Source organism: Nicotiana tomentosiformis, chromosome 4 (assembly GCF_000390325.3).
Source record: "Nicotiana tomentosiformis chromosome 4, ASM39032v3, whole genome shotgun sequence".
Taxonomy (NCBI): Eukaryota; Viridiplantae; Streptophyta; class Magnoliopsida; order Solanales; family Solanaceae; genus Nicotiana; species Nicotiana tomentosiformis.
In genome coordinates, this window is record NC_090815.1 from 110,705,112 (window position 1) to 110,715,557 (window position 10,446).

At 41.3% G+C, this 10,446-nt stretch overlaps 1 protein-coding gene across 1 annotated transcript; it reads left to right on the forward strand.

Annotated features, from left to right (window-relative positions):
• Positions 1 to 6,223: 6,223 nt before the first annotated feature.
• On the forward strand, positions 6,224 to 7,867 carry LOC138910341 (uncharacterized). The gene is made up of 2 exons (XM_070201571.1): positions 6,224 to 6,409; positions 7,319 to 7,867. The coding sequence occupies exons 1-2, from the start codon at positions 6,224 to 6,226 to the stop codon at positions 7,865 to 7,867; spliced, it is 735 nt and encodes a 244-aa protein (XP_070057672.1).
• The last annotated feature ends 2,579 nt before the right edge of the window (positions 7,868 to 10,446 follow it).

Genomic DNA, 10,446 nt, shown 5'->3' on the forward strand with positions numbered 1-10,446 from the left:
GTGAGTTCATCATCAGGTCAAGAGAAACCACTTATTTAGTGCTGATTGTATCCTTGGGTTTCCAACATAGTCCAGTATAAAGCAGACTTAAAAGGGAACATCATTTCGTTCAAGTTCGAGGCGCAACATATGTGGAATCAAAAGGTCATTGTAGAAAAAGACACTATCGAGCCAGACAGGTACCATGCCGGCCATGTATAATTCTACCCATCATGGTTGGTCGATGATATAGCAGGAGATTTCAAGCCAGGGATTAAATTGAAAAATAGGGTTATAGATGACGCTGCCGAGCACAAGTCAAGTATAGGATGCTACGCAAGAGGGTTTTCGAGTCTGAAGCTAGACATTTGGAACATCACAAAGTGGATATGGAAGCCATCGGCGAATGGAAAGAAATTGCTACTAAATCAATAGAAAGATTGGAATATTTGGAGCAAGGGTTAATGGAACTTGAGGGGAAGATGAGGAAGAGGCTCTCAGATTGTCAGAATACGGAAGGCAATGAGGGAGGACACCTAGCAAGGGCTTACCTTCTATTGGACATGCGCGACCTAGGGAACTTGATTGAAGGATCCAAGAAGGCCAAGCATGGAGAAGGTCCATCTGGGGCCAAATAAATTAGGAAATGATGTTCTTTACTAATTTTTAGCTTAGTTTTTAGATTTCGATTGTAATAAGGCAAATGCCATTAGTAATTTTCTTATTATTGTCATTTTAGTATAGATCTGATTCATTTTCGCATTAATGAAATGACACAATTATTGGCATCAATTTTCTCCATGTCTATGTGTCTTTTAGGCCTACCTCAGGCACAACTAGGTCCCCCAAATTATGATGCGGATTTATTTACTAATTCTACAACACATATTCAATATCGCAAACATCCTTTCAATATCCCTTACTGACTTGGTTAACTTTTTTTTTTTTTTACTCTCATTCCCCAAAGGTTGGTTCGTGCATACTGACATCATCTGCATATCACACTAGATCCAGAGGTCCTCCACCTCCTCCTCCACTAAGTGATTCTAAAGGCAGAAGCAAAGGGAAAGAAAAAATGGACAATTTAAGCGGTATCAGAAAGGACAATGCAGAGAACGTTGAAACCTCGGACGGTCGGAATACTTCAGCACATAACGAATTGGTCCTACGTCTGGAACAGAAAATATTGGAGCTACAAGGGGAACTTGATCAGGTATGAAACTTGGCAAACCTTTCCTTTAACCTAAACGTCCCCGACCTTAACCTACAAAACACAAACGCCCAAAACCCGGTACTTCCCCAAAACACACAAAATCCGCAAAATCCTCCCGTACCACATCAATACGCCACACCTCCTCAGAACCACAACCCACCACCGATACCTACTCCTCAACAACACCATCACCACCCAACTCAATACCCACAAACAACCACATACCACATCCCTCAGAATGCACCACAACCTACTCCTGACCCTCAAAACTCAACCAATGAACACCATTACGCCCAGATTCTCGGAGTCCACCAAAGCAATCCCATATATGTGAACATCTTACCCCACACCCCGCAACAAACCCTATGCATACCCGAATCCGTCGAGAAGGACCTGCTCATCAAGAACATGGCAGAGGAACTCAAGAAACTTACTGGCAGAGTTCAAAGTGTCGAAGGGGGAAAAGGCACCGAGGGTTTGAATTATGAAGATTTGTGTATTCAGCCAGATGTAGAACTACCAGAGGGTTACAAACCTCCTAAGTTTGAAATGTTCGACGAAGCTGGTGATCCGAAGGTGCACTTGAGAACATATTGTGACAAGCTTGTAGGATTTGGCAGGGATGAAAGAATTGAAGCTGTTCATGGGGAGCCTCACCAGAGACGCCCTGTTTTGGTACATCAGTCAGAACCCAAAGAAATGGGTTAATTAGGTGAGCATGGCATCATATTTCATGGATCAGTTCAGGTTTAACACAGAAAACGCACCAGACGTTTTCTACATTCAAAATCTCAAAAAGACAATGGAAACTTTCCGCGAGTATGCTACCCGGTGGAGGTCTGAAGCCGCAAAGGTAAGGCCAACACTGGAAGAAGAACAAATGAATAATTTCTTCGTCAGAGCTCAGGATCCGCAATACTATGAAAGACTGATGGTTATTGAAAACCATAAATTTTCTAACATCATCAAATTGGGAAAGAGATTAGAAGAAGGGATCAAAATCAGAATGGTGACAAATTTTGAAGCACTCCAAGACACAAATAAAGCCTTACAGTCAGGAGGTATCTCCAAGAAGAAAGAAGTGGGTGCAGTGATGGTAGCCCAAGGTCCAAAGTCTCCTCTTACATACCAAACACCTCCACCCATATATCAACCTTCACCTCCCAGCTACCAAAAACCTACGCCACTTACCATACTTATAACACCCAACAAACATACTACCACTCATAACCAGCCCGTCAAAACTACCAAAAACCTAGACCAAATTTCGACCGCAGACCACCCAAACAATACACCCCAATTGCTGAACCTATAAACCAGCTGTTGCTATAGAAAACGCTTCCTAGTGGATTAACCCAAATAAGATATATGCCTATCACTCAGGCATGAAAGGTATTACTATTGATGCCTGTCGTATTTTGAAGGATAAGATTCAGACATTAATTGACACCAAATTCATACAAGCAAAGGAGGCTGCACCCAATGTCCGTAACAATCCTCTCCCATATCATAGGGGTGGAGGGGTAAACGTGATAGAGACTGATGAAGAATGGGACTCAGAGGGGGCAATTGGACTCATTAGAGAAGGGGATAGTTCTGAAACATCTCCAGTCACTCTCACACCTATCATGGTACAGACTCAGGCACCAATTGAAGTTGAGGTAGATGCACCAACTCCAATTGAGGTTGAAGTAACAACGCCCTTCACCGTGATGGTAGCACCTACGCCATCTTATAAGTCTAATGCTATACCATGGGATTATGTTGCGAAAGCAAGAAGAAAAGGGAAAGCAAAAATGGAAGAAACAGGTGCAGCGCAAGGCATGACCAAAACTGGTAGGATTTATACACCCGAGTATTTGGGAGGAACAAGCAAAGAAGCCACCTCTAAATCACCTGTTATTTAGACTGGCCAAGATGATCTTTGGAGAAAGGTGCATGAAAGTGAGTATTTTGGGGTTGATCATCTGAACAAAACCCCTGCTCAAATATCTATTGTATCACTGCTGCAAAACTCTGAGGTACATAGGAATGACCCGATGAAGGTGTTGAATGAAGCCTATGTACCCAACAACATCACCAGTGGAGAGATGGACAACATGGTAGGGCAAGTGTTGGAAAGCCACAAGATCATTTTTCATGAAGATGAGCTGCCACCAGAAGGACTAAGTCACAATAGGGCACCGCATATCACAATGCAGTTTGAGGACAAGTTCATTGCCAGAGTCCTGATAGATGGGGGTTCGAGTCTCAACATATGTCCACTAACTACTCTGAAGAGATTGGGTAAAGGCCTGCATGAGATACGAGTAGGAAGTATGAATGTGAAAGCATTTGATGGGTCTCAAAGGGCCACAATCGGGGAGACCAACCTCAGCCTACAGATGGCCCCAACCTGGTTTGATGTTGAGTTTCAAGTGTTGGACATATCTGCTACCTACAACCTATTGTTGGGATGACCTTGGATACATGCCACTGGGGTCGTAGCTTCTACTCTACATCAGGTCGTGAAGTTTTAGTGGAACCATCAGGAAGTGATCATCCATAGGGATGGAAGTAATCCCATTTACACCAATCAAACTGTTCAGGTCATCAAGAATAGAAGGAAGTTGGGTGGAGAAACATACCATCGCATTGAGCGCGTCAACACAATTGAAAAAGAGAAATGGTGAAGAAGTAAGATAGAAGGCATATTAGCATGGACAGGGTATGAACCTGGCAAGGGTCTCGGTAAGAATATCCAAGGGATCACCGAACCGATACAGCTAAAGCATCACAGCACAACTTTTGGGCTTGGGTATGAATACACCTTACATGAGTATCAAAATTAGTCTCCACCATGGCGTGGTCCTTATTACCCTCTAGAGCGACCAATACCACATTTGAGCCTGTCATTTCATCAAGCTGACATGATGTGGGATCCGAAGAAGATGAAGTTCTAGATGGCATAAGGAATCTATTTCTGGATGATGAAGACATGGATTGCGGTGCGATGGTTGAGGAGGAGGAGGAGGAGGAGGAGGAAGAAGGCCTTATTATTTAGATCGTGATAAAGGGAGTTGTTCTCAAGAACTGGATTGTTGCACCATCAAGGGCCCGTCGAGTTCCTGGGTAGCCTGGAAATTAGCATCATTTATTTTGAAAGCAATTTTATGAGCATCTAAGACATTTTCAGTATTTTGTTTTAAGCATATTTTGTTTTGAAATAATTGCTCGAGTCATTGAGCCGTACTTGTTTGATGTTTTCAAGATTTATCTAATGCATTGTTATTTTATTATTTATTATTATTCTTTATATTTTTTCTCTACAACATTATTATTGCCTATCCCGATGAACCTACGACTGTGACATGTAATGAAACAACGCAACATAAGGATAGTGATTCAGAGGATCTGGAAGAGGATATAATACCCGAGGAAATTTTCAGAGAAGTGGAAAACTTTGAAAACAAGCCTAAGTCCAATTTGGATGAGACCAGAACAGTTAATTTGGGAGTGTCCGAAACAGTCAAGGAAACACGTGTAAGCATTCACCTATCACCGTCAGAGATAGAAGAATACATCCAGTTCTTGAATGAGTATGAGGATATTTTTGCATGGTCCTATGATGATATGACCGGTTTGAGCATGTCCATAGTGGCTCATAAACTACCTACCAACCCTATGTGTCCGCCTGTAAAGCAGAAGCTCAGAAAGTTCAAACCAGATATGAGTCTGAAAATAAAGGAGAAAGTCACCAAGCATATCAAAGCCAAGGTTGTCAGAGTGTTTGAATATCCGACCTGGTTGGCTAACATTATGCCAGTTCCAAAGAAAAATGGGAAGGTCAGGGTGTGTGTCGACTATCGAGATTTAAACATAGCAAGTCCCAAAGATGATTTCCCTTTGCCCAATATACACATATTGATTGACAACTGTTCCAAGCATGAACTCCAATCCTTTGTGGATTGCTTTGCGGGATATCATCAGATCTGGATGGATGAAGAGGATGCAAAAAAGACAGCTTTTATTACACCGTGGGGAGTATATTGTTACAAAATGGTGCCGTTTGGCCTAAAGAATTATGGAGCCACCTATACGAGGGCCATGACAACCATTTTCCACGACATGATACATAAGGATATAGAGGTGTACGTGGATGACGTCATCATCAAATCCAAGAGAAGCACAGATCATATGGCAGATTTGAGAAAATTCTTTGATCGAATTCGAAGATACAACTTGAAACTAAATCCCGCAAAATGTGCCTATGGAGTCCCTACTGGAAAGTTGTTAGGGTTCATTGTCAGGCGCCGAGGAATTGAGCTAGACTCGTCAAAGGTCAAGGCTATCTAAGATTTGCCACCTCCGAAGAACAAGAAAGATGTGATGAGTTTCTTGGGGCGTCTCAATTACATCAACTATTTCATAGCACAATCAACTGTGATTTGTGAACCAATTTTCAAAATGTTAAAGAAAGACGCTGCAACAAGTTGGACTGAAGAATGCCAGAAAGCCTTTGACAAGATCAAGGAATATTTATCCAAACCACCTGTTCTGGTCCCACCAGAACCTGGGAGACCTCTGCTACTCTATTTATCTGTACTGGATGGGGCTTTCGGCTGTGTCTTGGGACAACACGATGAGACGGGAAGAAAAGAACATGCCATATACTATCTAAGTAAGAAGTTCACACCCTATGAAGCACAATATTCTTTGTTGGAGCGCACCTGCTGCGCTTTGACGTGGATAGCTCAGAAGTTAAGGCACTACTTCTGTACCTACACCACATAGCTCATATCAAGAATGGATCCGTTAAAATACATCTTCCAAAAATCCATGCCTACGGGAAAGTTGGCAAAATGGAAGATACTACTAAGTGAGTTCGACATCATCTATGTAACTTAGAAAGAGGTCAAGGGGCAAGCGTTGGCAGATCATCTGGCAGAAAATCCTATGGGTGGAGAATACGAACCATTGAAAACGTATTTTCCCGATGAAGAGGTATCATTCGTAGGAGAAGATATCACCGAAACCTATGACGGTTGGAGAATGTTCTTCGATGGAGCTGCAAACTTCAAAGGAGTAGGTATTGGAGTAGTTTTAGTGTCAGAAACATGTCAACACTATCCATGTACCAATAATATGGCAGAATATGAGGCCTGCATCTTGGGGCTCAAGTTGGACATTGACATGAACGTTCAGGAATTACTAGTAATTGGAGATTCAGACCTTTTGGTACATCCGGTTCTAGGATAATGGGCTACAAAGAATACCAACATATTGCCATATTTGTACTACGTACAAGAGTTGATGAAGAGATTCACAAAAATAGAGTTCAAACATGTTCCGAGAATCTAGAATGAGTTCACAGATGCGTTGGCCACTCTATCTTCTATGATACAACACCCAGGCAAGAATTTCATCGATCCTATTCCAGTAGAGATCCATAATCAACCAGCTTATTGTGATCATGTTGAAGAAGAAACTAATGGGAATCCGTGGTTTCATGACATCAAAGAATACTTGGCAAAAAGAGAGTACCCGGAGCACGCAAATCATACTCAGAAATGCACACTCCGAAGATTGTCCAACCATTTCTTCCAAAGTGGAGGAATTCTTTATAGAAGGACTCCAGATCTAGGATTATTATGGTGTGTCGATGCCAAGGAAGCATCCAAATTGCTTGAAGAGATACATGCCAGAACTTGCGGACCACACATGAATGGCTTTATTTTAGCTAAGAAGATATTAAGAGCAGGATATTTCTAGATGACTATGGAAACAGACTATATCAGGTATGTTCAAAAGTGTCATCAATGCCAAGTACATGCGGATATGATACGAGTGCCACCCAATGAACTCAATGCAACAAGTGCACCTTGGCCTTTCTTCACTTGGGGGATGGATGTCATCGGTCCAATCGAACCCGCCGCTTCAAATGGGCACAGGTTCATTCTAGTGGCCATAGACTATTTCACAAAATGGGTTGAAGCCGCATCTTACAAGGCTGTAACTAAAAAGGTCATCGCAGATTTCATTAGGGATCGTATTGTCTGTCGATTCGGGGCACCAGAATCAATCATCACCGATAACGCCGCCATCCTTAACAGTGATTTGATTAAATCCATGTGTGAAACCTTCTAGATCAAGCATAAGAATTCCACAGCATACATTCCACAAATGAATGAAGCTGTGGAAGCCGCCAATAAGAACATCAAGAAGATATTAAGGAAGATGGTAGACAATCATAAACAATGGCACGAGAAGTTACCATTTGCCCTACTAGGATATCGTAACACAGTTCGCAGATCAACTGGGGCAACTCCTTATTTGCTGGTCTATGGCACTGAAGCCGTCATTCCCGCCAAAGTAGAAATTCCTTCTTTGAGAATCATACAAGAGGATGAACTCAGTGATGCAGAATGGATACAAAGTCATTATGAGCAACTGCCTCTCATTGACAGAAAAAGAATGAACGCAGTATGTGACGGTCAGCTTTACCAAAACAGAATGTCCAGAGCTTTCAACAAAAGGGTCAGGCCTAGACAATTCACATCGGGGCAGCTGGTGCTGAAGCAGATCTTCCCGTATCAAGATGAAGCCAAAGGGAAATTTTTACCCAATTGGAAAAGGCCCTACATGGTTCACAGAGTACTAACAGGAGGAGGGCTCATACTAGACGAGATGGACTGAGAAGTTTGGCGAAAGCCTATCAACTCAGACACAGTCAAGAGATACTATGTTTAAATTGTTTACATTTCTTCATCTGATGTAACTGAACTACGCTTGACCTGATTCCCATTTAAGAGGGGATATGTAGGCAGCCCAGTGGGTTTGGTCACATCTCAATAAAATCTTCATTTTTGCCATGGTCATAAACTGGGGCAGAATTTTGAGGAGGACCCTCAAAATTCTAAAGCAAGTCCATCCAATTTCGTCATACGCAGAACAATCAAAGAATTGGTTTTAAACTGGGGCATAATTTTGAGGAGGACCCTCGAAGTTCTAGAGCAAGGAAGTCGCAATGTCTCTAAAATATGTCATGGTCATTGGTTCATCTAACTTAGTTGATATTGCATACTACTATATTTTAAATAACTACATTCATCAAATGCACACATATATTTCGAAACTTTATTTTTATAAACAGCCAGATGCTACCCAGGGTAACTTAAACATGATCTCAATATAGGAACAAAAGCAAAGTGAGAAGGTGAAAGCATGGACCAACCTTCTCCACATAACTCACAATTTTTATTTGAATGCAGGTACAATAAGATAATGATACTCGAAGATACATCAAGACACTGCCTTCGGATTATCTAGCACAAATATCTTTAGCTAAGAAATACTTTTCCACTTGCCTCCTATTCTTTGCATAAGGCTAAGCATTGCCTCCCTAATTGCATAAGGCTAAGCACTGCCTTTCCTTATATCGAGACTAAGCATTGTCTCCTATTTTGCATGAGGCTAAGCATTGCCTCCCTAATTGCACAAGGCTAAGCATTGCCTTTCTTGCATGAGACTAAGCATTGTCTCCTTTATTTGCACAAGACTAAGCATTTTTTCCTATTTGCATGAGGCTAAGCATTGCCTCCTTAACTGCATAAGGCTAAGAACTGCCTTTCCTTACATCGAGACTAAGCATTGTCTCCTCTTTTGCATGAGGCTAAGCCCTGCCTCCCTAATTGCATAAGGCTAAGCACTGCCTTTCCTTGTATGAGACTAAGCATTATCTCCTTTCTTTGCATGAGACTAAGCATTGTCTCCTATTTGCATGAGGCTAAGCATTGCCTTCTTAACTGCATAAGACTAAGCACTGCCTTTATTTGTATGAGACTAAGCATTGTCTCCTATTTTGCATGAGGCTAAGCCCTGCCTCCCTAATTGCGTAAGGCTAAGCACTGCCTTTCATTGCATGAGACTAAGCATTGTCTCCTTTCTTTGCATGAGAAAAGGCATTGTATCCTATTTGCACGAGGTTAAGCATCGCCTCCTTAACTGCATAAGGCTAAGCATTGCCTCCTTAACTGCATTAGGCTAAGCACTGCCTTCTTTGCATGAGACTAAGCATTGTCTCCTACTTTGCATGAAGCTAAGCATCGCTTCCCCTTCTTTGCATGAGACTAAGCACTGTCTCCTATTTTGCATGAGGCTAAGCCCTTCCTCCCCCTCTTTCATACGGCTAAGCATTGCCTTTTCCTCAAGATTAAATACTATCTCCACTACACTATCTAAGACCTAGCACTGTCCTCTGTTCACCTAGGGCTAAGCATTGGCCTCATATTACACAAGACTAAGCTTTGTTTGTCTCATCTTCGCATATGACCAAGCATCACATCTTTGCACTTTATAGGCTGAAATATCGCCATTTTGTCCAAAGGCGTCATAGTCCGAAGGCATCATCCTCATAGCCGGAAGACACCATTCCATGGCCTGAGGATCTCTCAGTATTGCACATCATTATTCAAAGGCGTCATGGTTCAGAGGCACCTAACATGAGCGATCTTTGCTCCGGTTTTCGTTCAACGTTCACATCCTGCAATTATTTCAAACGCAACCAACCACCATCAGTTACCCACTTTTACTTGATAACTATTCAGATACTCGTTTTGAGATACATCCATAACATTTCAGAGTCACATTCATGATTTCGCGCAAATTCATCTGATATTGTCCTACCCAAAAGAACCCTTTCCGAAGCATAAGATAGTTCCTATGACAACTCCATCAGTTCAATTCACCGTTAGATCCAGAACTACACACGGCCTGATTCCTGTAACACCAGGGATATGTAGGCAATGTAGGAACCAAGGCTCGACCCCCACATTTTTCAAATCACACCATCCCTCACTCAATTCGGCCAAAATTGGTCATCATATTCTTTACCCGACAACTCTTTCATCATTCCTGGGTAAAGAGGGGAAGCTGTTGATACCAAATTTTGCCCTCATATTTTTCAAAATATATACATACCTTCAAAATAGCATTTTATGCATCATTATTTAGTTTACAAATCTAGCATTTCCTATAATTTTTCATATTTTTAGAGCTCTTAAATTAATTTTTCTTGCATTTAAATTATATAAATATCTAGTAATTATCCATTTAAATTATTTTGTGATGACTTAGTTACCTAAAATTATTATTTTGTACCTATAATATATGTTTCAAATATTTTATTTCATTCCATATAATTATATTAGCATTTTCAAGCTATTTATCTAATTTTGCAATAATGAACTATATTCAAGCATAATTGCTTTTTATTT